Source organism: Balearica regulorum, chromosome 1 (assembly GCF_011004875.1).
Source record: "Balearica regulorum gibbericeps isolate bBalReg1 chromosome 1, bBalReg1.pri, whole genome shotgun sequence".
Taxonomy (NCBI): domain Eukaryota; kingdom Metazoa; phylum Chordata; class Aves; order Gruiformes; family Gruidae; genus Balearica; species Balearica regulorum.
Genome location: NC_046184.1, coordinates 89,539,667 through 89,567,046, shown reverse-complemented (window position 1 = coordinate 89,567,046; position 27,380 = coordinate 89,539,667). Strand labels below are relative to the sequence as shown.

Here is a 27,380-nt window from a genome sequence, read left to right as displayed (position 1 = left end):
TCTGAGCACCCGCGGTGCTCCCTGGGCATGTCCCGGGCTGTCAGCTATCGGAGCCCCATCGAAGTGCTGAGCTTAGCAGCACAGCAGCCCCTATAGCCTCAAGCAGCACCCAGTGCTTAGCTTCCTCCAAACGCACTGCTACTAACACCAGTTTGTAAACATTTTTATTCAGTTTGGTTTTTTATTTCTTTTTTCTTCCTCATGGCAAAGGGCAAGAAGGGCTCTTCTAATAAAGAAAATGAGGCTGAGTTTCCACATATTTTAATGTTGAGCCTTTCATATTAAAAATAACCTGTCCCGAAAGATCAAAATAAAGGCACCATCCTTCACAACTCCACAGCACCTTCTCAGAGCATAGTGATACCACTCCATCATGAAGACATACGCATACAAGAAACATTGCCAAATCAACAGCTGGAAATCCCCCCCTAGGCTGAGACCAAATTGGGACACTCCATCCCAAAAAGAAAGCCTTTCTTACTAGTCATGGGTGTATGAATACTGAGAGTGCAATGAGAATTCCAGCACTGATACAGGCAGCCACAGGACCGCTTGCAAGAGGAGGAATCATCCTGCAGTTACACCACCAAGCTGGGAAGGTGACTTGATACCTCTCCCAGGTACTGCCACCAATTTGCTCAAAATCTCTACTAATTGTTTATGTCTAGGTGCTGGGAATATTTCAGTGCCTAACTCCCGAAGTCAGTGGATGCTAGGACAGCAGCTAGGAGCCTCCACACCTCCATAGGTCTGCCTCATGCTCCATTCTGCCCCTTCACCCATGGGCACAGGCAGCCACAACAGCTTGTCCTTCGCACAGGGCTGGCTCCACAGCAAGAGCATCGGGGTAACCCAGGAGCATCGCTCAGAGCGCCTACCCCCAGAGCCTGGGCAATAGGAAATGCTGGATTTCCAGGGCTTCTGTCGGCAGTAGAGAAGCTGAATGAGCCCCATATTGCTTGCAGGATTTAGTGCCACCGGCCAGAGCTTGGGTGGAAGTGGAGGGGATGAAGGCAAGACCTCCAGGCCCCTGCACATGCTCCACCACTTGCGTGCTACAGAAGGGTGTAGCTCACTTGAATGTCTCCATTAGCAAGGGGGGAGGCAGGACTGCAAGAGCTCAGTGCACGAGAGGGCGTCAGTGGAGGACAAATGAAAAGTACTCGTTGGAAATACCAAGAAAGAGAAAAAGAGGGGCAGCTAAATTAAAACTTTAAGAAGTGACCAGAACAAGCATTACCTATCTTTATCAGCCATTTAGCCATGCTGACAGAAGAGAAAGGTTTCTCATTCTTTTCTGCTGTGAACTAGCAATTTAACACATTGCAACCGGTTTTAGTGGGCTTTGTTTGCTGCCAGCCTTGGCAGAGGTCTGCCTGGCCTCATCACTGTCCCCACGCTCCAGCTGGCTCTTCCTACAGCAGCAGAGAGGGAAGCCTGCTCTGTTGCTGCCCCTTCTGTGCCTGTTCTGCAGAATTTAAATGTCATCGGTGTGACACTATTTGGGGGAAAACACAAACAAATCTGGAGTCCCTTACCACTACGCACAGAGAAGAAAAAGGAAGGAAAACCGTTCAGAAAAGCAGCACCTACAGTCAACCAGGCACATCACAACATCAGGAGTTCCTTTGCGGCTTTTCAGCTGGGACTCCTTGTGCCACCAAGAGCTCCTGGAAGCTGAGAGCAGCAGCAGAAGTAGCCAAGTTCTCCTACACCTTGCTGGGGAGAGGGGAGTCATGCTTTAACCCCAGCTAAGCACCACACAGCCTCTCACTCTCCCCCTGGTGGGATGCGGGAGAGAATTGGGAGAGTATAAGTGAGAAAACTCATGGGTTGAGATAAGACAGTTTAGTAGGCAAAGCAAAGCAAGACAAGGAATTCATTCAGCACGTCCCATGGGCAGGCAGGTGTTCAGCCATCCCCAGGAAAGCAGGGCTCCATCACACATGACCATTACTTGGTAAGACAAACACCATCACTCCAGATGTCCCCCCTCCCTTTCTTCTTCCCCAGCTTTATATATGCTGAGCATGACATCATGCTGTCCCAGCTGTGTCCCCTTGCAACTTCTTGTGCGCCCCCAGCCCACTTGCTAGTAGGGTGGTGTGAGAAGTAGAAAAGGCCTTGGCTGTGTGTAAGAGCTGCTCAGTGATAATGAAAACATCTCTATTATCAACACTGTTTTCAGCACAAATCCAAAACATAGCCCTGTACTAGCTACTATGACTAAAATTAACTCCATCCCAGCCAACACCAGCACAAGGAGCTTCCCGATGGCAGATACCAATCCGTCATGACACCTGCACCAGCATCATCTGGAGGGCAAACTCCAAAAAATTAGGAGAGCAGCTGTCAGCCCTCATCCATGTCTGGCTGCAGTAATGTGACTCCAGTGCTTCAAACCCAACCAGCTCACTGCGGGGTCCCCTCTGCCAGCATGCTCAGTGGGGTAAGATGGGGCAGGAGGGTTTGGTTTGACCAGGCTCAGAGGTGCCAAGGACAGGGGGTTAGACGTTGCTCCTCTGTTCTGCCTTTACCCTGAAACCTTGGAGATGGGGAGGCGCAGCTGCATTTCTGAAAACAAATGCCAATACAGAAAGCTACCTGCCTGGCAGGATGTATATTTTAGAAGAAAATATCAGGGATGAGGCGTGGGTCTGCCTTTGACCTGAGGCGTCAGCATGAACTCACAAGACAGGAGCCTTGGGCACGATGCGTGCTCACCCCCGTGCACCATTCAAGCCTTTGGCAAAGGACCCTACCTCATCCCCCATCCCTTGCCACCACTCCAGTTTGACTCATCCCTCCCTTTTTTATTACCTCAGCACCACACGAAAACCAGCTGCGAGTCAAACAAGCCTCTAATAAACCATAAAGCCCTAAGTGAGGACAGGCTGGGGCTGCTTAAAATGAGAGGCATGTTGCCTGGGGCTGGGAGCCTGCCCCCCACCAGCCCGGCGCCCCGGGCTGCAGCGGAGGGGCTGAAAAGCTGCATTGAGGACAGCGGGGACTTCGGGGCTCGCTGAACATCCCGTCCGCCAACAGTGGGCTCCTTGTTTGCCAGCCTGGGCGGTGGAGAAGCCTCAGCAGAAAGCCTGCTATTGAAATGGAAATCAGGGCCTTTCACCCAGCCAGGAGGAGGAGGAGGATCCCCGGCTCCTCCCGAACAACAAGGGCACCGGGAGACTTCAGATGGGGGAAAGGGGATGGAGGAGGGGAATACACACTGCAACATACACACGGCACGAGTTGATGCTGGAAGGGGAGAGAACAAAATCCTTTTGGGGGAATAAAGGGAATCCAGCATCCCCTCGTGTAACCACTTAACTGTCTTGCTCCACGAGAAGCAAATTTGGTAAGGCTGGGTATCTAACAGGCCCATGATCCCAAAAGCCTGTCTCAAACACAAATGACCTGCATTACACATGGAGAAATAACTCCCCCAAGGAGCAAGGCTGCCTGCCCATGGACTCGTAGCAGGCCCACTGCTGATAACCCCATGCAAAAATTGTTATTGAGTCCTAAGAAATTTCTCTGTCTTCTTCAAACAGCAGAACCTGTGAAGCCATCCCTTCCTTCTCACTTTTTTCCCCCTCTGTTGGAGGGGTGGAACAAGGCGAGAGGGTGGGGGTAGTATCATCAGTAACTTGTACTGGATCATTACATGACAGCACACCTTTCCAGGCCCTGAGAAAACACAAAGGCTCTTCACACAAGCTGTCTGAGTGAGCAATTCAGCAACAGAATAAATCAAGGCAAACCCTCAATAAATTAAACCTGAATTAAATTAATTAAGAGGAGACATTATGACTTCAATCATGGGAAATTCTACAAGCCGACCTGTGGCTTTAATTTCACAGCTGTGCTTGTGCTACCCTGTGGTGCTATCAGTCTAAATTAATTCTAGGTACTCACCCAACAACAGCCCGGGAGACAGTGGCTGCCCTACAGAGCCCAACAACTGAGGTCCTGATCCAGGGTGAAGACTGGGATGAGGGGAGAGATCTGGTTTGACCAGGCAGGGAAACATCACTTTCCCAAAACTTGATGGCACCCCTTTCCCATGCACTGTTTCTCTGGGCAGGGCACTGGAAAAAGAGCCTAAAAATGACCTTTAGTTTGCACATTCCTTTCTCAGGGAGGAGCAAAAACAAAAAGTTGGGGTTGTCTTCAGTGTCGTTAATGGGATAATAGAGGTCGTTTCAGAGTAATTCGCTGGGACTTACTCCAAAGTTCAGTTGTTACAGGACATGATCACAGGCCACAAGAAAGAAAGGATACTCTGAACTCTGGTCTTTAATGGGCTTGCCCAGCAACGCCCTGTGTCATCTACAGGAAAGATATTTGAAAGAGAAAAACAGAAAGCAAGAATCAAAGTAACAAATGAAACATGTCCATGTCTGTCCCCTGCCCACCTTCACCCTTTGCTTTAGAAAGTAATTGCTCCCAATATTTCTTATTTGCTCTGTTTCTTAACTACCTAATAGACACCAGGAACATATTTGGAAAGAAAATTATGGAAAAAAGCACAGGGAAGGCTTCATTTACCCAGAAACCTTGCAGTCTCCGAACTCCCCCAGTAGGTAAGAAAGCCTTTCTCTAAACTATTAAGATAAAGCACAAAGTGCCACAGACAGACATAACAGAAATAAGTCTTTTCAAGGCTCACCAAGGTGGGAGGGAGATTGCTTTGATTAAAAAGCTACACTTCCACCTTGGGAAAGACTAATGCGTTCCGCAAAGCAATGAAACCTCTCTCCAGATGTGTATCACCCCTAGGAATTAAGAGCCACTATCTGTGGGTTTCTCACAGCACCAGTCCCCCTCATACTTTCAATAGTGACTCACACACAGCTAAAACACCTGCAGACTGGGGGGCAGGGAAGGGGAGGGTGCTTTCTTGTTGCCATTGATTTTTGTAGGAGAAGGTGGTTCAGTTACTCTCCAGGTAATGCCTGGTGCCCATTTTAGCCCTCTTACTGTTTGTGACTCCTTCATAACACATGGTTTATAAAGTTATTTACTCTCAATTCACAATCAGTTTGAAAATTATTTACTCTTGATTCACAATAACTTGGCCAATGATTTAAGGAAAAAAACCCAACAACAAAACAACCTGCCATTTGAGAGAGACTCTGCTTGTGCCAGCTCTTTGTGTGACTGGTAACCTCAATCACAGGGTGCTGGGTCTTGACACAATCCAAGAACAAGAGACTGGGAAAGCTAAATAGAAAAATTTGTTGCTCGCTCCCAGGAATGCCCATGCAGTAACAGCCATCTCCCAAATATTCACCCAACTGAACCTGCCTGTACAAAGACTTAGGAGCAGGCAGACGAGGCCAGCCAAACCCCACAGCCTCTCCGCACAATAAGGAGTATTGACAAACCTCACTCAAGAGCAGGAGGCCAGCTCACTGGAGCCGATAAAGTGTGGCGATCTCAACATAGGTTTCATGGGCCTTAGCGCCTTTTCTCTATGATGGAGAAGCAGGAGGAGGGAGGGAGGGAGAACACCGCACCAGCCACTGTTATCAGCACCGTGTGTGATCAGCTTCCCTTCTCACTTCCAGTGGACCCGCTGCGGCCCCAGGCGCCATGCGAGGCAGGAGGAAGGTGCTCTGGGAACTTTGCGCTCCCTCCTGTTTGCTCCCTTGCGCTGTACAAATTGCTCTCTGCCCAAGCCCTGAAAAACACTATCTTGCTTCTAAATGAGGATTTCTGTGCAAAAGCCTGCAAAGTTAGTGTAGGTTGGCCTAAGTTCAGGTAGTGGGGGTCATTTCCATGTGAATCAGACCAATCCTTTCATGTTCTTGAGGCTGTAAAGGAAGGGACCCCTAAACCCTTAGGTCTAGTCTTCAGCAGGGCAAAACATCTTCAGTACCTGATTTAGGACTGAACCTCAGCCTCCCAAGAAAGCAGCTCACCACTTTGAAGAGGCGGTGACTGTTCCCGACATGCCTCAATACAAATGTAGGTGTCCAGCTTTAGGCACCCAAATGTGATATATTTGGCCTGTGGTATAATTGAACTGGCAGGAGTCCCACCATCCACCCTTGCAAAAAGCTAGGTTAGACAACCTCCACAAAATACACATCACACCCAGCCAAGAGACCGTTTTGTCCTCAAGTTCCACTCTTCTGAACAAAAACAAAAGCAGGAAAGAGCACTGATGCCCAAAGAGTGTCTTTTGACTGCTGCCAGGAAAAGTGGCTTCCCTGCCTCACTTGGAGGCTCCTCTTCCCCAGGCACTGCAACACTGGGGGAGAAACTAGAAATGCTGGTAACATGGCATATGTGAGCTCACCAACCACTTTTGGCCATCTTTGCTGCCAGAGACCCCAGGTGCAATTCCTCCACATGGGTAACAAACATGTGCTGCCCACCACGTGCAGCTCCTGGGGAAATTCAGTGCCTATCCTTTTCACATCCACCAGCCACCACACATTTTTAATCATCAGCTGAAGCCATTTACTTTACACTAGAGTCATCTCTCCCCTTTTCCTTCCCCTTTTTCTTCCCAAAGGAAGAAACAGACTCTGTCCATACTACCAGCAATGATGCTGAAATACTTGAACTGCAGAAGTCCCACAACATGTCTTGCTGGATGGTCCCTACACCAAAACTCTTCTCCTGTTAAACAGGACAGCAGCAAGCCTCAAACAGGCAGGGAATGACCACCACACCAGGGAGTTCTCAGCACAGAAGTGACAGGAGACATTTCAGGAAAATAATATACCTGGTAGGGAAAGGACAAAAGGTTCAATCTACTTTGCAGAGATTTAAACCCTCCGGATTTTTAAAATTCATTGCGGTCTATTGTTACTACAATTATTAATAGTTATTACCTTATTATTATGGTAATCCATCTCCTTTTTAACCCCTGTTGTGTAAGTACCAGCCTTCACTGAGGTGGTTTATAAGGAAACTGTTGAATCACCCAAGTATCAACACAGCTCAGGTATTCGGCCCAGATACTGCCAGAAAAGCAACAGCACCAGACACCATATCCACGGGCACTGCTGACCATGTACCTAAATAGGTAAATAAAAAAAAAAAAAATCACATACTTTCATTTATCCCTGTTTCTTTCAGCCTCCAGGACAGACAGAAACTACAGACATATTTAATCCTCTATTTCACTGACTTTAGACTAAACATGTGACCACAGCTTTTATTTGTGGTATACCTTCAAGTCTCTGCCAGAAGGTAGAATTGCTGAGTCCCTGTGGGGGTTTTTTTTAGGGTGCTCAGCTATATAGCATCCCACACCCTTCACAAGCAAGTCCTTCTAGCTTTTTAATTCCTCTAGGATGGGACACTGGCCTGCTTGCTCAGCCAGTCCTAGACTCATCCTGCCTCTCTCCTCCAAGCCCCATCAGGCCACAGGGTCCCTCACAAAGCACAGCCCCACTCCCAGTCTCAACCCCTCTGTGCGACTTGTGTCCCACAGGAGAGGCTGAGAGAGCTGGGACTGTTCAGCCTGGAGCAGAGAAGGATTGTGGAGGGACTCCATCAATATGACTCAACCCCAGTGAGTCCTGTCTCCATCTGGTCCCATTTGTCCCCACTTCTTCCCTTCTCCTTCCTTTGGTGCAGTCCCACTTTCACCATGGTCATTTGTCCCCAAGCATCCCCTGCCTTGGTCACCTCCCTCCTTAAACATGAGCAGGGTGACTTGCTCCTCCATCACTTCCAAGCAAGACAAAGGAAGTCCCGAGTGGAGAAGGGAGATGTGAACCCGTGGCCAGCTCCTGCTGCCAGAGACCAGCCCTAGCTCAGCCCACAGCAACTGCAGGGGAGGTCTGGGGTTGTCCTGGTACCTGTTCAGCACAGGGTGTGATGGGGGGAGCACAAGGCACAGCCCCATCACACACAGCAGCTGCAAGGGGGTGAAAACTCAAGGTGTTTTCCTCACTAAATTCTACAGCGTCTCTGCTGAGCACTTGGACAAGCTGATTTCATTTTTCAAAGGCTCTTTACCCAGCCAAATTCAGGTAGATTTTCTCAAAGGTGTCAAAAAAGCACACCTGTGTCATACAGACCACCCTTCTGCTGCATTTCAAGGTCTGCCTGCACAAGACAGTGGAAAGGCAACATCCAAAAGAAAGCATTTTCCTTTTCAAACACACAGGAACCCATTTTTCCCCCTAATCTTATTCTCAAAAGTAGGACAGAGGTGGCTAAAATCTTCCATACAAAGTCAGCCTGAGCTTGAATCTGAGGCCAGAAAAGTTTCAGCCCATCTTTTCAAAACTTGTCAAAATAGTTAAGTGTCTCAAAGGAAAGACAGGATAACAATAATGACCACCAGTTTCTCAGGGCACAACAATTGTAATCAGGGGATTGTTAACCCCATTTACCAAGAGTGAAACTGAGGCAAGGAAAGGCAAAAAGCATAACTGAAAATACGCTTTCATCCTTAAACACAAGTAGCACAACCAGCATCCTTGATTGCAATATTTTAATTTTTAAAAAATCCTAAAATAGTGTTATTGTCTCTAGAGATGATCTATCCGAGTTGCAGATTAACCATGCTGTTGGTGCAGAAATACGGCGGTGGTTCCCGTCAGGGTTACCGCAGGTCCGTCTGGCCGACTACCCCTGGCTCTGTGCAGCGTGAATGAGGCGAAGCTGCTGCGAGAGACAGATCAAGCGCGCAGTGGCTGGAAGCCTGAGCGAGGCAGCTCTGCCAAGCAGGCAGCGTGCGGAGCCAGCATGGGTGCGCCTGCACCCCTGAGCTGATGATGATGATGATCAGGAGTACTCAAGTGCACAGCGCAGAGACGCTTGAGTGACCCCACGTTGCGCCAGCCAGGTCTGATACAGCCACTCGTGAATCAGAGGGAGTAAACTGTGCCAAAGCTCCTCTCCTGCAAAGCTAATTAGGTGTCTCTCCGCTGTGATCCCTTATACGCAGTATCTGGGAGAGCTTATCCTAAGGAAACGTGTGGAAGCCAGCTCAGGTCTGGCACTGAATCCAAGCTGCAAAGCCTTCTTCTGAGCCAGCTCTAGGCAACACAGTGCAAACGTGAGCATGGTCTCAGTAGGGCTTATTATTGGTGGAATGACCCCCACCACGCCAAACTCACGCTGTTTCTAGGAAGAGACATTTGCTTTCTCTGTGCTACCCAGTATTTATAGCACCTGGGTGCTTCATGGTCCAGACAACACCACTTTGTGTGACCTCAGGGTAACAAGAGAAGACCCTCCACCCTGAGAAGACCAGAGGTAACAATTCCCTGTGCAGCACCCCTCAGGAAATCACCAGCTTCATCCTTCTGCCCCAAGGCAGAGTTTCCTACAGCTCCATCACCCCACCAGCTGCTGGCCGAACCTACTCTTAGAGGCCTTTTTCCATGGTGGAAACTCCACACCTTCCCCAGCCAGCCCCCTCCAACAGTTGTCAACCCCTCCTGCAGATAGGAGACCTCCAAGGAAGATGCAGATGCTATAGAAGCCAACACTAACTATGGCATTCTCACACCTGGGCTTAAGGCTGCAACTGTTTGGGTTTCTGCAGGAGAGCATGAGCACACAAGCAAAGTGAGTCCTGGGAGCTTTAATAAGCCACATGCTATCCTTACGTGGAGAGCAGCCCATAAGATAAAGAATCTCTTCACAGAGCCTCTGAAGTCTTATTCATGGTCTATTTGTATATCTGCACCGATGCTAGCATAGATACATGCACAGGGCGCAACGCACCCTTGTACATAATGACAAGGGAAAAAGCATTGCAGCTCTGCTTGGCTAGGCCCCAAGTCAGGGCAGTTTTGCTACAAACCTTTATCCTCATTACATGTCTTCAGTCATGCTTATGGTAGTAATAGTAATTTACGATCGACATAAGGGTTTTCCCTGCCAGCATCCTCAGGAACAAGCCCCTGTCATTTGCTTCTTAGAGGTGGGGAGAGCAATGCCCAGGTGGGTGCATCCACCAGGGTGCAAGTACCCAACAGGGCAGAGATGTGACACGTGGCTTCACGCTCACTCCTCGCTCCTCTACCAAGTTCTCCAGGCAGCACCTCCTCCTGCCTCCTGCTCCCATGGCTGGTCAGGGAACAGAAGCCTGAGAACAAGTATGAAATTCAGTCCCAGAACAAGAAAAAGCAGAAGTAATGGAAAACACAGCATTGGTGAGGTGCTGTGTTTCCCCGCCAGAAAAAAGAAAACCCAGCAGAGTTTCCCCAAGTCCTCAGTACAGCAAAAGAAGTCCAAAAATAACAAAACACTGCCTTGCTGCTGCTTTACTGGTGTCAACCACTACAGGTCAAAAAGGACAAGGGTGTTCAGGCACGGCTGGCCAGCCAGCTGCCAGCAGTCATGCCTTCAATTTCTCTGCGTGCTGCATAAAAACACAGAGTAGGGACAGGATAAAAGCAGATCCCACACCTTTCTACCCCGTACCTATCAGTGTGCTTGTGCAATGATAACCAAAATAGCTATGTATTCCTCCAGTGACCGGAAGTACAGCTGCCCCTTCTACTTACCAAACCATCTGCAGGAGGTGGCAAGGACCGCAGTTCTTACCCAATTTCTTAGGTACTTATTTACTCTGCATAACTACGGACCAGATTTTAAATAAAAGCCTGCTCACACACACATACATATCCCCTCTGCCCCACAGGGAGGGCAGCTTCTGCTCCTGTCAGTCCCCACACTTCCAATGGAAAAATGTGTGTGTGGGCAGGGTGGGGGGGAGAGTCATGAGCAGAAGCCGTGATCTGACTCTGTCAGCAGATGACTTCTATTTGCACTCGTTAGCACTGCCCTAGCATGAGCTAACACCACCCCCTCGGGTAATTTCAATTTATAAAAAAAATAGAGAAGAGGGAAAAAAAAGCCCATATTTCTATATTTAGGAGGTTAGGATAATCGGGGTGGAAGAGCCCATCTGTTTGACGTTCACTCCAGCTGCTGTGGATGCAGAAATTTGTCTATTTCCTTTTCTTTTGCCTGTTTCAACTTGTCCTGGCTGACTGACACACACACACAGAGAGCTTGATGTATGGCCACAGCCATTTAGGTCTGAAACTGTGCACCATCCCATAGGAGTCACTGCAGAACCAGTTGGCACAACCAGGATCTTTGCTTCCAAGGGAGTATTAAAGAGTTAATTATTATTTTATTGCTACTATTAACAAATCTATACAACACCAAAGAGGGAGCAACACAGAAAGGCAGAAAACAAGATAAGACACATCTCAGACCTCTGTAAACATCAGTTTTAGGAAGGGAGCCTCCCCTCTGCCACATCCTCCTTTTGGGACATTTGCCCATGTAAAGCTGAATTTCTCTGTAATGCCAACTCATCAGTGGCACTAGCCACTGGATGGAGACATAGCCACATTTCTTTTCAAACTAACCTGTTCTGCCATTTTCATCCCAAGGCTCTGTGGAAGTGAGCTCAAGCTAAATTCAGAAATGGTCTTTGATCTCCCACCTTCCTGAGCTGACCAGACTCTGGTACCAAAATAACAAGGATGCAGTTGCCTCAAGGAGTCTCTTGATGCTGTTTCTGTCATAGATATGAGTGCCTACAGCCCTTGCAGGATATAGTGTCACCCATAAACCTAACGCAATGCTACCTATTTTGCTGCTAAAGGCATTCCTGTAGCATGTAAGGACACGTGGCAGACTGTTGGGACCATTTGCTGTTTATCTTGTTTGGTATAGGTGATTGCTTTTTAATTTCACAATGTTCATCGCTGGGGTCATTAAAGGTGCCAGGGATGAGCATTAAGCCTGGATAAATTTTATGCAATTAACATGCTGAAAGCTGTACAAAGAGGAGAGAAGACTGCCAGTGCAAAACTCAGAATTTCACCACCAGCTTTTCCTTGCAAGGTCCTCTCCAGCCCTGGAGCTGGAATCACAAGACAGGACACAGAAGAGGACAGGTGGGTGAGGACCACAGATTGATAAATAGCAATTTAGATTGGGAAACACATCAGACCAGGGACTCCCTTGTCCTCCCCACAGCACGCACTGATAGTCCAGCTCCAGCACTCCTTTCTTCTGCCCAACAAATGTTCCCTCACCATCCCAACCACACAGAGCTGAAACTGCCCCATTGATTTCCATGTGTGCAACATCAATATCTAGGCCATCACCTAAGGGGCAATAAATGTGTCCAGATGTCAAAAAACCTCCCTTTTGGAAAAAAGCCCTCCTCTCATGTACATTGTGTAAGTCACTTGCATCCAAGGAGTTGACGGCCACTGGTGACATTTTGCAGGCTTGTCCTTGTGATATATCTGGTCTGAGTATTGGTACAGAGCATGGCTTGGATGCATTTCTGATCACTGTGGCACAAGAAACATAATCTTCCTCCTTTGAGTCTCTACTCCAGAGAGGTCATTTTGGCTCTTGCAAGTCAAGCAGGAGCAGTTGCTCTTCCTCACCCAAAAGTCACTGCCTATTTCTGCGGCCACCTCCTACACACCATCCATCACCCAGAGCTGGCTTTTTTTCCTGCCAGCTTCCCAGACCACACTGGCCTGAGCTGTCTGTGGTCTTCTGCTAGCTATTCCACTCAATATGTCCATGGGCACCATGGCCCACAAAGAGTTGTTGTCTTAGGACATGAAGCCCCTGCACCCATCCCTCCTCTGACAGAGGAGTAAAGGCCTCAAAGACATTACTTTTCTTTCCATAAGGTTAATAAAATTAGATAGGCAGGTACAGGTGAGATAATCACTGCTAGGGGAGAAGACCAGGCTACACTCAACCCTCAACTAGACATGAGACTCCACACAGGTCAGCCTGAAGGCACAAATGGAAAGATTAGGTCTCACTGGTTCATAAACCCACAAAACTAATCCTTTAACTGCACTTTCCAGGCAGGCCAACAAACCACCACCTGCATTACAGACCTGAATGGTATATCACATAACTTCAGAAGCTGCTTTCTACAACACGTAGCCTCTAGAAGATGCACAGAAAAATGTAGACTTTTCCCAAACACTGTTATGACAGACCTTTAAGATGCTGAAGTAACTCATACCTATTCCTCACAGACCCAGAGAAAGTTGCCCTTTCTGTGAAAGTCACTTTTGTTCAAGCATTATTTAATATTTCTGAATTAACTTCTTTAGAGAGAGTTTTTTTAAGCCAATAAAAGCATATAGAAAATATTCTGAAATCTGAGAAACCTGGAAAGATTAAGATATAAATAAAATAATAAGTAAGACTAATGACTGGGTTGTTTGTTTGTTGTTTTGGTTTTTTTTTTTTTTTCCCTAATTCTTCATGTTATTTCCCCCAATACTTAAGGGAAAAAAAGCACAGAATGACATGTGTGGGAAGCTTCAGATGAACTGTCTTGTATTTGATGAAATGAGAAATACTGCAAGCTGGTGCAATATTTATATCATTGCCTCCCCCCCACCATCTGAAAGACGCACTACCCCATAACTGCAGATGAAGAAACAAAATTCTCTCATATGTTCACTTTCATGAAAGATAAATTTGCTTTGTTCTATATTTTGGGCCCTAATTCAGCAAACCACTTCAGCATATGCTGAAGTTCATCATTTGCCACTCTACCACTTATGCATCTACTGAAGAATGCGCCTGAAGTCAAGCATATGCACAGTACTCTGCTGACTGTGGACCTTACATCTTTCTGTTCATTTCTGCAACTATTCTAATTTAGTGACATGAATGTACAAGGAAGTAACACATTTTCAGCAATTTTAGCACATGCTTGCAAAAGTGAAATTTGAACTTGTCTATCCACATAAATAATCTGAATAATTATTAAGAAGTAATAGCCAACTCTTGATATCTTTCAGGAACAAACAGCTAAATTATAACAATTACTTTAAGTTGTCAGGATAGTGAAGTACTATGGTGTGAACTTTAGCTCTGTATCGGTGCCCAGGAACCAAGCCTGGAGCTGAAATACTGCTCCCCCCTAAAGGAAACAGAAGAAAACCCTGCTCATAAGCATGCAGTATGTCAAATATTATTTGTAGAAGCTATTCTGTAAGTAATTTCAAATAAGTAAAATGCAAAGAAACCACAGGATGTTCACAAACAATTTGCAAATAGAAATGGAAGAGGAATTCATTAAATAAATTATTTGCTATAAATTATTCACCTACCTCTAATCTTACTACCACTTATACTATAAAATTCATGCCATAAAAGATACAGGATACATAACAAGGCATCATTAACTTATGCATTTCCCAGTGCTGCTTTATTTTGACTGTCCAGTTATATTATTGCATTAAGACAGCCTTTTGTCTCTAATGTACTTTGAGCATAATATGTTTTTATTTTAAAAGCTCAGCTAAGTAGACCTGGTCTGATTTTAGACCATGATTTGATTTTGAGCTCTAAGGCTGAATAACTCTTCAAAACTGAGTAGAAGAATCCAAGCTGTTCTCTGAGCAAAACCAAAACGAATGGAAATTTTTTACACAGTTGGCTAATTTCGTGAGATTTCCACAATTTGGGTCCATTTCACATAAATTCACAACGGGGAAGTGGGCGTTTTTGTGTGAACATTTTCATGAAGGTGAGGCAGGAGGCACCAGGGAGCTAGGACAGATCACAGGCAGGGGACAGCAGTGGCTCTCCAGGACCCCCTGGCTCTGCACCAGATCACTGGCTCAGCAGCATCCCCACCTGAAGTCACTTTTCCCCTCTTGCAGCTGTGCGACAAGATACCAGCTGTGCCCTGGCTATCTGGGCTATATGGCCAGAGGAAGAAAGTCCAGAAAGAAACTTAAAGTATACAAATCTTTTTAACCATGAAAAAGCTAAAATCCCAGAAAGGGTTCTCACTCATCACCAAGGATGAAGGCACCTTTGTCATCTTGTCTGTGTCCTGACTTGTTCTAAGTGACAGCCATACTCCACTACTTATTTGGTCTCTCGGCAGTTGTTTTTTTTTTTTTTTTATACACCATATTTCTTTACTTTTAATTAAAATTATGATGATTGTCACTGAATTTCTCTGTTTGTAGAAAACTAATGCAAGCCATGGTTATTTGGTTATGAAGAGAGTGAAAAAAGGTTCAGAATAATCTCCCAGTTGCCTCCAGAGTGAATGCTATCACTGCTGTTGACAATGGGTTCCGATTAAACTATACAGCTCATCATCCATACACATTTTTACTCCTAGAACATGAAGGAAAAGTTGGTTTTGCAGAGCTTCATCATCCCAAACTGATGCATAGCAAGCTTAGTCCTTGGCCCAGTGGATGTCAGGTGCATTTATCGAGCCCCAGAACAGTGTCGCTACATACAGTGTCTTACACGCTACATACAGTGTTATTACACACCAGCATTTCCACAGTACTTATGAGTGCTTTAAGAGACCCTCAGCACAGGGCCAGAGGAGGCAAGGGCATAGGGTCCACTCACATCGGAGACCTCTTGAAGATTCTGGTCCCAGCTCCTGACCCACAGACCTTAAAAGCTAAATAAGCTTTACCACGGCAGTTGCTACATCAAACACGTGGAGAATAGCTATGGCACTGCTGACAGGACTGCTTCCTCTCCTTGCTTATTTTCAACATAAATTCATGTCAGCTAGACTTTTTAAAAGGAACCTGAGGGAATTGAGCACTTAATTCCCATAGGTACACTATAAAATCCCAATTGTAACAGACAACACTTTTTTTTTTCCCCTTATTTCCAGAGCGAAGCCACAACATAGGTAGGGAGTGGATAAGAAAAAAGGGCTGTATCTGGCCAGAGACTAGGGTTCCCTTGAGCAGTGAAGACAATCCTTCAAAATGCAGGAGGACCAGATCCACTCTAGCACATCCCCACCACCCGTGGCAAAACTCACACAAAAACACAAAGTGAAGGCAGACCAGCGGTGCCGCAGCCTATCCTGGGCACTAAGCTATCCCTGACTGATGTCTCAACAGAACTCAGCGGGGCAAAGCTTCCCGCAAAATGTCGTCAAGCCACAGATGACTTAAGATTGCTATCAGCAGCACAGACTGCACCCAGTAGGGGAAGAGGCAGCAAGCTGGGGGCAGGGAGGACAGGTGTCAGGCACACACACTCCCCTCCCCAGGGCCACCTCCCCAGGGGTCCTGTGCACAACTGTCACTGAATGTGGTTTTTCTCTCATCCTTGCCTTGGCCACTGCCACAATTTAGTCACTGCAGGTTTTCCTTAAAGACTCAAAATCAATAATCATCCAGGAGCCACCACCATGAAAACTCAGGAGAGAAAGTATTCATCACGCTACTGACTAAATCAGCAGGCAAGCAGCATGCTCCCGTGGAGGGGGCATGGGCTGACAGTCAGGAGGTGCAGGCTCCAACCGTTTGGCCATGGGAATCTCACATGACCATGGACAAGGCACTTCCCATCTCTGGGCCTCAAGTTTTTCCATCAGCTGTATTACAATCTACGTATTATATGAAGATTAGCATTAAAAATGTGGGTAGGTGGATCACAGCATAGATATGAAAGGTTCTGAAAAATATGTGGGCCTCCTTCATGCTCCTCATCTCCTTCTACAAAGTGGTTATTCAAAGCAAAAATATACCCTTCCTACAAAGGCAGCATACATCCAACATGTATTTAGAAGACCATGCAAACAATTACCGACTTTTGTCTGAGGCAAGAAAGTGTTACAGGGGGAGAACAACAAAGACATCTGAAGTCACCCTGAAGCAAGGAAAAGGAAAGGATCCAGATCTCTGGGACAGATTTGGCTGTGGTATTAACACTGATGCTAGCCACATTCAAGAAGGTTAGGAGTAAATAGCAAAGCTCTCACAAGCCTGACCTGGAGGTCCATCAGGTGCCAGATGTATATAGGACAAGCACATCTCTTCCTGCATGTCAAACAACTCACTTCAAACCCCTAAACAAACAGTAGGACACTGCAGCAGAAGCAACCCGCAGAAAGGACAAGACAAAACACCTTTTCAGTCATTTTACTTTGCAGCTTTTTTGGCTTGCTAAACTATCGCCTTTGCCCAGATGAGGGTGCCATATGCTCCTTTTCCACACCCAGGAGACGTCAATCTGTCACTAGGGCCACTCACTTGTCCCTGACCTCCAACATGTGTTTTCTACCTCTTCTACCTGCTCAGAGCATGGAAACAGCAGCACAGTGGCAGCAGGTGGGAATGGAGCCTGCAACTCCTAATCCCCAGTGCTCAGCCAAAAAAAAAAAAGAAGGCAAAAGAAAAAAAAGAGAAAAAGAGGTTCCCCCAACCAGCTCCTGGTTTCTCCCTTACTTGCACAGCATCACTGCCGCTAAATTGCAGCCTCAGAAAAAGGAGAGACAGAGGCCCAAAAGGCAGCTAGGAAACCCACTGTCCATTGGCTTCCCTCCACGCGAGGCGAGCGGGCTCCTTCTGCTGCAGTGGCTTGGCAAGCGCACCTCGCTCTGACTCAGCACCTCGCCGGCACCTCCTGTCAATTATTCCCACAAACTGCTGACGCCGGAAGGGCTACTTGCAATTAGGATGCTACACGAGCCTGTGGCTGCAGTGGGATGCCTCGGCTCCCCTCCTCTTCACCCGCAGCACACCCCTGCACTTCAGACATCTGGCTCAGGGCTGGAGGTCCCAGGGAGGGTGAAGGGGGGGGGTTAGTGCAAAAAGGCTGGAGGATGGGGTGGGTGGGGGAAGCCTGCCCATGTTGTACTTATTCTGTGGATAAACAGACAACTGCCTTCAATGTGGTAGTCCAAATGCAGTCTTACAAAAAAATATTAAAAAAATAAAAGCAGCCAGTGGGAATAGGGATGAGAGCAGCAAGAACAGATGAGACTATGCAAAAAAGCTACTGAAGAACTAACTAACATGGAGAATTCCCCAAAGAACAAGCAAAATGCAGCCTTGCTGCAACTCCACACAACTGAGAAACACAAACCTACACTCTGTATGCAAGGCATTTTCAGCGCAGGAGAGGGAGGTGCTGCTTGCAGATGAGTCCCATAATAGGGGCCCAGGGCACACCAGCTGTTTCAGGGGCAAAAGGAAGGATTGCCCTTGATAAACCAAGGACATGACGATTCTGCAGACAGATTGAGGCTATTCTGTCCTTCTGCCAAGTAGCCAAGGTCCTCTCAACCTCTCTGAGCCACTAGCTCCGACACACAGCCAGAAAGCCAAGCAGGCTTGCAGCCCTCCAGCTCCACAACCAGAGACAGACATCAAACCCCATCAGACAGCAAAGTTCAAACACACGCTTAGCTGTGGAAGCGGCCCAGCAACTACACAAGCCCAACAGCACCTCACAGAAGCCCTCCAGCGCCTTCTCTCCCAGGGCTTCACTAAAACAGCAAGGTCTGCCACCCACACCTCTCCTTCCCCAGGGGTCACAGGGGGCTTCAGGACCCCCTCGCTGGCACAGGCAGTGAGAGGCAATGCACAGGAGCCAGGACAACCCAGAGCATTCCCTGCAGGACCAGCCAGGGACCTTTTAACCAAGAAGGAGGGTTATATTTTCTGATATATCACTTCAAAACCAAACATTTCATATCACATGGCTGATGTCACTACAGGAACACAGGTCGGTGCAGTCGGGTGAGAAACTGGAGCAAGAGGCTCCAAGGAACACTCAGGGTTCGATGCTGAAGCCTGCAGTGAATTGTTCCCTACAATGTGATGCAACAACAATTTTAGACAGCTCAGGAAAGGGATGAAATTAGCTATGCTAACCAATGGTTAAAGTATTCAACGTGTTTCATAGTCCGTGGTCCCACAGCTGCAGAATTCATCAGAGTAACATCCTGCCTGGAAACCCAGTGTGGGCAAAGGGCAGAGACACCAAACTGCAAGATGAGGAATGCACAGATCCCATCTAAATAGCCAAGGCTGAAAAGGGACAAACTAAAACCCAAATCTCACTACAGCAGCCTAGACTTAGCAATGGCCTCCCACTTAGGAAGGGAGTATCTACTGCACAATGTGGAAGGAAAGCAAAGGAACAACAAAGTCAAAGAAAACAGCAAAAAAATGGTGACTTCAGCAACATGTGCAGGAATTAGCTAAGTGTCACAGCGGGTTACAATTTTGCACTGTCTTAAAGAGTGTAGGTAGAGCTTGGAACAGCCAGTCCCAGGGCACTCAGAAGCTAAAACACTGCAACTGATGCAAAGAGCAACCTGAGTCAAAGTAACAATGACTGCTACATAGTCAAATTTAAAATTCCTGTACGAGAAACGGCACCAGAACTCTGCATCACACCTCTTACACCTTACAAAAAAGACAATTACAAGCAAAACGGTCAAAACACTAACTCCAAAAGCAGGGGAAATAGAGTTGTTACACTCTGCATGGTGGTTCATTGAAGTGATCTCAGCACGGTCACTGAAAAGGTACTCGATGCTCCTGAACAAAAAACTGCTGAGAAGCAAGGAAGCACATTGTGTGGTCAAACAAAAGGAACAAGAAGTCATTCAGTCTAAGCAGTTGTTTCATAAGATGGTAGCTAGGAGGGCTGAGGACAAAATTGAAGGCCAAGTTGCAAAAGTCAAAAAACAATCATTTCAGTATATTCAAAGGACAAATCCAAAACTGCCGAACAGCAGGAGAATGACATTTCTCAAGTGGCTGTGCTGCAAGCAAAGACATGCAAGCTCTTGCTAAGTCAGGTGTTTCTCAAAGTTAGCAATGCTTTCCATAAGAGAGGGTACAGGCTAACCTGGAAATTGCGGTTGAACTGGTCAAATTTCCTAAGCCCCTAAAAGTACACAACAGGAGACTAAACAGCTTGATCTCTGCTCAGAGGAACTTGTGCCCACTTCAATCCACTCAAATTTGGAAGGAAAAGGACAGCACTAAACAATTAGTTTTCAGTCACTTCAAAGTGCGCCTGCTAAACCATTCCAGGCAGGATGCCAGTTCGGAGCCAGCTCTGTCCCCTGCTTGCCTGGGGTGGGAGACACACACACACACACACACCCCCCCGCTTCCCTCCATCCCGGTGCAGTTCATGCCACCCGGCTTCAGGCTGAGCCCGGAGCTGCTGCCCCGCCGTTCGGTGCCCAGGCTTGGAGCCGCAGGAGCCCCTCTCCCCCAGCCCTTGCTCTGGCCCCGATTACAAGGGATTACCCTCAGGTTTCATACCCGCTCTAGGGTGGTTTAATCTATTCCTTAATATCTGGAAGAGACACAGGGAGCTGGCAAAGTGATTTGGGCTGGCTGAGACAAAAGAAGATTGAGAGAGACTTCCAAGGGATCTGACAAAGCTCGGCAAGTGGGCAGCATAATGCAAGATGAAATTCAACATTACCAAACGGACAGTAATAAGAACTTGAGAGAATAATCTGAACTACTTCTATACCATGGGGCTCTAATTAAAATGTAATCACTTCAGGAAAATATCTCGGTATCACGGCTCAATGAAAACATCTGTTCGTCATACAATGGTGGTCAAAAAAGCCAGCAAGCTGTTAGGATGTCTAAAGGCGTAGGCTGAACAGGATGCTGGAAGTATTAAAATGCCACTGTCAACACTGACAGTGTACCCTCAGCTGGAATTTCTGAGGTTACTTCTGGATGGCACACCTGAAAATACAGAAGGCACAGAAAGGCTTCATCGTTCACCAGTCAGTAATGCTTACTGGTCAAGTACAGTTAAAATTGGGACAATTTAATCTGGAGAGAAGCTGGATAGAAAGAAATTATCAAATGGGTATGAAGAAGTGAACCAGGTGCTTCTGTAGTTTTAATTTGTTTTTGTAAGAGAAAGAAAAGGTTGTTCAATACAACAGAAGAGCAGCAAATGTGACCAGACATAAGGAGCTATTATGATTTTTTTCTTTTGTTTTTACTTTTTCTGCATATTCTAAACACAGCCCATAATTAACTACCAAGATTGATTAGCCCATGTTATTGTAAAGTCAAGAGCTCAGCAGAAATCAGAGGCCTGTGCATTTATGAGGATATTGGGAACAACCACAGATATCTCAGGTAGAATAAAAAAAGAGAAAAGAAAAAAGCATAGCAGCACTACACTCTCATGCTTCCAGGCATTAGCCAACTTCTAATTAACGAGGATTAGGAAGTAATCTCCCCAGCGGGCATGCAGAGAGGGTATACCAACCCACTTGCTCCTGGCAGATGCCAGTTATACACCAGGCAGGGGAAGAGCCGAGCCTGGGCAGCCCACCCACACCCCACGCCATTTGGGAGGCTGAGGTCTGGGTGCCCAGCGGGACTGCTCACCAGCCCCCCGATAACTGAGGAGGCTGCAAGAGGGGACTCGGTCACCCCAGCTCAACCTCGCTCCTGGCAAGGAGGGGGAGTTTTACACCCATTGCTTTGCAAGCAGAGGGGGCTTCCCTGAGGAAAGGGGAGGGAACGGACATCTCATTTGCTCTACACTGGTAGGAGGAATATATATGACTTAATTCGTTTTATGGCAAGGAACCAGAGTGTGGGCACCCCCTGAATTAAAAGAAAAATTGGCTTGAGTAGGCTTTGAAGTCCAGAGCAATATATACACCAACCTTCTCCTAGGACATTTTGTAGCACTGGCATGGCATCAGACCCTCTTCACTAAATGTCTGGTACCAAGTGTTCCCTGTGGGGCTTTCCACAGCCCCTGCTGAAGCACCCAGCATTGGCCACGTTGCAGACCAGTGGTCTGACCCGACCCAGCGCTGCTTAGACAAGCCACTGCAGAAATGCACCCCACCTGGGAAACAGTGTGTGTCTGTGTCACCCCCCCCACACCCCTGAAATGACATTCCTGGCTTCTGCATTTTGAGTAAAACCAAAGCACAGATGTAACTGAGTGGTGTTCAGACATTGGCTTTCTCCTGCTGATGCTTGTGAAACACAATCTAGCTCACATTCTCAGAGCTAGGTTGACTCATGAGGATGTAAGGAAAAAAAATGTACAAGTTCATATCCATAAGTAAGTAATCTGATCAATCTAATACTGACATTACACTTCAAATTAACTTCATGCAGATTATGCAAATGCACAAGTACTGCTGTGCTGCCAGGAGGTAGTCTGTGGCTCTGCACATGCACGAGTAAAAAGAGACTAAGCTTGATCGGCTAGTCCTGTTCTGATTTCTCCAGTGACTGCTCCAGAAGGGGAAACAAAGATTAACAAGCAGGCTGTATTTCTTAAATAGAAACTTGTCTTAGTTTGTACACCATTTTCTGCTTCCTTTGGTGCAAATAGTGTTGTTCTACAGCATGATGAATAAGGAAAGGACACAGAAAATGCCATGTTGTATACATGATGTTTGCATACACATGTCAAGATGGCAAAAATAACGGACAGAGACTGTGCATAGACACCATCAGTCACTGCAAGTTGGTTTTTGTCACTGTTTTTAAATGCACTGCAGAAATAAAAAATAGCAACTACTGAGGCTTTTACTGTAGATACTTCCACTAAACCAAGCCATATCAAACATGATATATTTTGTAAAATCATAACTGTTTCAAAAGAAAAACAGGGAAAAATTGTCAGAAAGAAATATCCATCTCAAGCATCTTTAGGATCAAAAGTTTTGACCTTTCACATAAAACTAACTTTTTGCTTGGGGTATTTTTTCATGGTATAATAATACAATTCCACAAAGAAACACAGTATTGGTTGACCTAAGATGGAAATCCTCTCAAAAATTTCCTTTCAAAACCATCAAAGCATTTAACTTCTATTTCCTTTCAGAATGAAGCTAAAATTCCTCAGTCCTGATGAAACAGAACACTTGCCCTCAGCCCAGCTCAAGCAATAAAAAAAAGGCAGAAGCCACAATGGACACAAGTGACCTCCAAATCTCCAAAAGAGATGAAAACATAAGAAAAAAACCACAACAGTTCACTGTGCATAATTAATAATATTGTGCTTTTTCCCTGGTGCATAAACATTTGTGAGAGAAAAGTGGGGTTGCATATGACTAGGAGCCCTGTAATTGTGACTTCTCTAAAGGAGAGGCTGGACAGATGTCTCACCTGCCAGCAAGCAAATCATTTCATCTCTGTACACTTCAGTTCTCCATGCTATAAATCAAACTGACTGCCCTCACAAAGTAAGTTTGGAGACTCTCAATTAGTTAATGTTCGTAAATGACTGTGCAAACACAAGGTAGTATTAACCAGGGAACTGTCTTTGCTACACTACTGTCTGTTAAACAACCAGGAGCTAAATCTCTCTCTGAACATTTACAAAAGGGAAGGCAGCATTAGTGCTCCACGAGGAGAAAACTACAAAGAACATATATTCAGTGCATGCACTTTCCCTTGAAATAAACTGTGTTAAAAGCACTTCACTTAAAAAGCACAATGATAGTAGCATCCTGCTAAATATAGATGACTCACCACAATTTAGTAGTGAACATCCCTAAAGAGTACCATTACAGTATTGCTTAACCTGCTGCATAAATTTAAGCATTCTCCTGTGGTTACAGTTTGGACCAAGACACTGAGGACTACTACCAGCACCCACTGACCTTCACTGAGTCACAAGGCCTCTGAGCCTCACTTTCTCCATCTGTACTGTTGGTATAATAACAAAATCTCATCTCCCCAGAGAAGGCAGGAAAAATGATTTCTAAGTTTCTTAATGAGTTGTTTATACCATGCTTTGTATATCCATATTACTACTGAGCAACTAAATAAAGCTGTTCTCAAGGCACATTGAAATCCCTCAGAGAAGGGTATCTTACAAAAGAAAATTGGGTTTTAGGCAATACTGGAGAAACAGAGATAAAGAATCTGTTTCCAAAATAAGGGAAGGATGCCTACTTCAGAGATGCAAGAAATAGTTCATGCATCTGTGCCTACCGCTGGGGACCAAGGTCAGGTCGTGAGCAAAATGATTTATCTACACATCACAAAACCACACAGCTTGACACAAATGGCAATCTGTTCCAAGAAAAAAAATGCATAAGCACAGAAGAGCAAGGGACTGCCACAGTGCTCTCTTGCTAGGGCTGAGGACATGGTGCAGGGCTGAGAAGGATATGTGGGCTAGCACAAGGGTGCTGCAAGGCCAAAACTTAAATGCTCAGTTTCAGCTGTGATAACCTCAGGCTGCCAGGACGGTGACTTCAGGTGAGGACTAGGAGAGTTGTGTGAAAAGTTGCAGACCTGCTGTTGCATTGATGCACTACTGCCAGGCACACACACCCTACCCTGATCAAGCAAGATCCAGCTTCAACAGACTGCAACACACTGACATCTCACCTGTTGCAATACCATATCACAGGATCCAAACACCATGCAGTTAAAAAAAAAGCTGGTTCCGCAGTTTAGCTGTACCCAATGTGTGATTTCTAACACATTTGACAATTTGCAGCAAGCTATTTCTGGCTACATAGCAGGACTGATTTGCAATCACAGGTTTGGTTTCAAAGCTCTAAACAGAATTCCCTCCTATCTTTCCCTAAACTTCTCTAGGGAGCCTGAAAAATATTATTTCCGCAAAAGTTATTATGCTTATAATGCTTTAGAGGGAAGACACAGACACTGCCCCTGCCCCAGGAGTATTAAACATGGGTATTACAGGCCCAGAGAAAGCAGTCCTCTAGCTCCAGTTAAAAAGAATCATTGCTATTCTACAAATTGCAAAACAATGTAAGAGAATGGGACTATAATACTAGGTTGACAAGTCACTACAAAGTCTGACTGTATTTTATCATAGGCATAAAGTGCAAGAATGACAAAATGACCTCCAGGGACTTCCCCCCCCCCCCCCTTTCATTTGTTTGACATCAAGTATTTCTTCTGATTATACACTCTTACAGCTTTTGATCCTTTAACTTTTAAACCTTTCACCTTTCATTTAGGTACCACTTTGCATATGACCCCATCATTTTTCTTCTCTATCCTCTAAACCAATCTAAAGCCTCAAAAAGAAAGAAAAAATCACTCTTCCTAACCAGACTTAGCAACTCGGAGCAGAAATACACTTACTGATCTTCTGCAAGTGTTGTTTAGGAAAAACTCTCCCAATTTTATTTCAGCTTTCATGAGCTTATGTCTGTTACTTATACCTTAGAGTTTTCTTTTTGAATTCAAATTCAAGAACCACCATGTAACACAGAAGTAACTTTGTGCCACAGCTATTTTTGTCTACTACTGTCTCCTAAAGACTTTTTCCTAAGACAAAAAACAAGCTTGAGACAAGCATTCATTCAGGTAATCTTTAGATCTTAAAGGAAAATACAAGAAAAAGCATTACACTATTACAGATATATACTTTATGGAAAGATGTGTTTCTGTGCCTGGTTGTCCATTGTCACTGTCCCCACATGCCCTCAACCAAAAAAACCAAAATTAAGTATTGAGTCATTCTTTTTGCCTAAAGAGATAATTAAATGCCCCTTTAATTTTAACCTTAAATCTGGTTACTGTTCTATGTTTTTGCAGGGATATTACATCAACAGAAACACATCATTTATTTGCCTCTAACTGCAGTAGGCACAGTAGCTTTCTAGATTGTTACACCTTTGCAACATCTGCAGACAAAAAATTGTGGCATTGAGAACCTGAAAGTCATTGAACTCACTTTCCAAACTAGGAAAAGTACAAAAAGTAAATGAACACCACCAAGTGTGGAAACAGTTGAGATTTTTTTTTCAATTAAATGCTAATAAACTTTTTTCCATAATTCATCTCTCTGAAGTCAGCAGGTGCAATTTCCAGTTAATGCATGCAACTCAGACTCCCAAATGTTTTTTGGGGAAGAGGCTCAGGGTGCTTTGAGGGCTAATGCATTTGTAAAAAGTTCATCTCGCCCATCACAAGACTTGTTTCTCAGCAGGCAGAGAGGAATGGCCTGCTGCACCTCGCAGGGCAGTGAGAACCAGGCACAGCTACCCAAGCAGTAGACTCCATCCAGATCTTGACTGCAAGAAACTTTCATCCAGACCTCACTGAGACATCTCTGGTATTCTTCTGGGAGATCTTGTCATTTCTTACTGTCCTCCCAATCTCTCAGGGATTACTTGCAGCAGGTTCCCCAGCTTCCCAGCAGCAAAGGTGGCCAGCAGCAGCGCCCAGTTGGCTTGGCGGAGCTCTGCACTGCTCACTGCTGAGCAGACCTCCACAAAACTGCTTAGTGGACCTCTGCATAAGTGAGCAGACCTTAAGAAAGTTACCTTGAGGACCTCAGTAAAACATAACCAAGTGGGCCTGCTCTAAAGTTTGGCATTACTTGAAAGAAGGCATTGACACCTGATCAACAGATGAGTCTGAACATTTTGCGCTTTGTGGTTTCCTCCGTTTCCCTTATTGCATCATCTCCTCATGCTCTCCAGCAATGCACTATGTGGTGCGAGTAGCATCTGTCACATGCAGTTTGTTCCCTCTCCACACAGAGGACCAGGGAATACACCTTATTTTGGAGAGGGCTTCTGGGGGCAGGAGGTGATGGAGTGGTTCAGGTCTCTCCACATCCCCAGGGGTACGCACTTGTCTCAGGGCTGAAAGAGCCTGTCGCGCGCCTGGGAGGAGGAGGCAGAGGAGGCCAGAGGAAGAACCACCGTGGAAAACAGAGCGCTCCGGGCAGCCTGTCACCATCTCTGCAGAAAGTTCCCTGCTGCCTCAGGGCCTGAAGGATAGACCAGAGTTTTCCACCCAGGTGAGCTTATGAAGGCGCTAGGCCCAGACAACTGAGCATGACGTGAAGCGCAGTTTAAAGCAAGTTTTACAGCACCGTAAGAAAAAAAATATATATATAATAATTGTAAGAAGGATGCTGCAGGGGAGGCAGCAAAAGGAACCGAGCGGACCAGCGCTCCTTCCCCACGCCTGCCTGCAAAAGCGCTCACCCCCCGCCGCATTTCCGAGCATCACCGGCGGGACCGCAACCAAAAACTTCCCCACCGGCTCAGCAGACGGGGCATCGCCGCGGGGCCGGGGATGGGGCGGGCGGGGGGGGAAACCCCCCCCCGCCCGCCCCATCCCCGGCCCCGCGGCGATGCCCCGTCCGTGGGTACCGCGCCCCGCTCCACCCGTGCAAGCACTCACCTCGCAGGGCCAGGAGCGCGGCCAGGGCTACCGGCACCCACCTCCCGCCGCCTCCGGGGCGCCGCCGCGTCATGCCGGGCCGGGCGAGGGTCGCAGATCGGGCCGCCGAGCCCTGCCTTTCCCCGCAGCCGCAGGTGCCGCCGGTGGTGGTGGTGATGGTGGTGCCGGTGCCGCCGCCGTCCCGGGACCGCCCGCTCGCGGCGAGGCTCCGCCGTGCCCCAAGTCCCGGTAGCCCGGGGAGGGCGGCAGGCGCGGCGGCCGGCCCGAGAGCGCAGCCTGGCGGCCCCGAACCGCCCCCGCAACCCGCCGGGCTGCGGCTGTCACCCCCCGCACGGTACCGCTCGTCCCGTCCCAGCAGGCAGCGGCACATCACATCGCTTTCCTTCTCTGCGCGGGCCACCCACAAATTGGGGTTCCGTTTCGTTCCTCCTCCCTCCCCCCCTCCCCCGT

General features: G+C 46.7%; 1 protein-coding gene across 3 annotated transcripts in view; it reads right to left on the bottom strand.

The window, feature by feature from the left end:
* IGSF11 (immunoglobulin superfamily member 11) overlaps positions 1 to 27,300 on the bottom strand; it is a 108,713-nt gene extending 81,413 nt beyond the window's left edge. For all 3 annotated transcript variants that reach the window (XM_075765402.1, XM_075765391.1, XM_075765411.1), the window contains exon 1: positions 26,931 to 27,300. In XM_075765402.1, the coding sequence (XP_075621517.1) occupies positions 26,931 to 27,300 (370 nt within the window). The remainder of the gene's footprint in view (positions 1 to 26,930) is intronic.
* Positions 27,301 to 27,380: the final 80 nt, after the last annotated feature.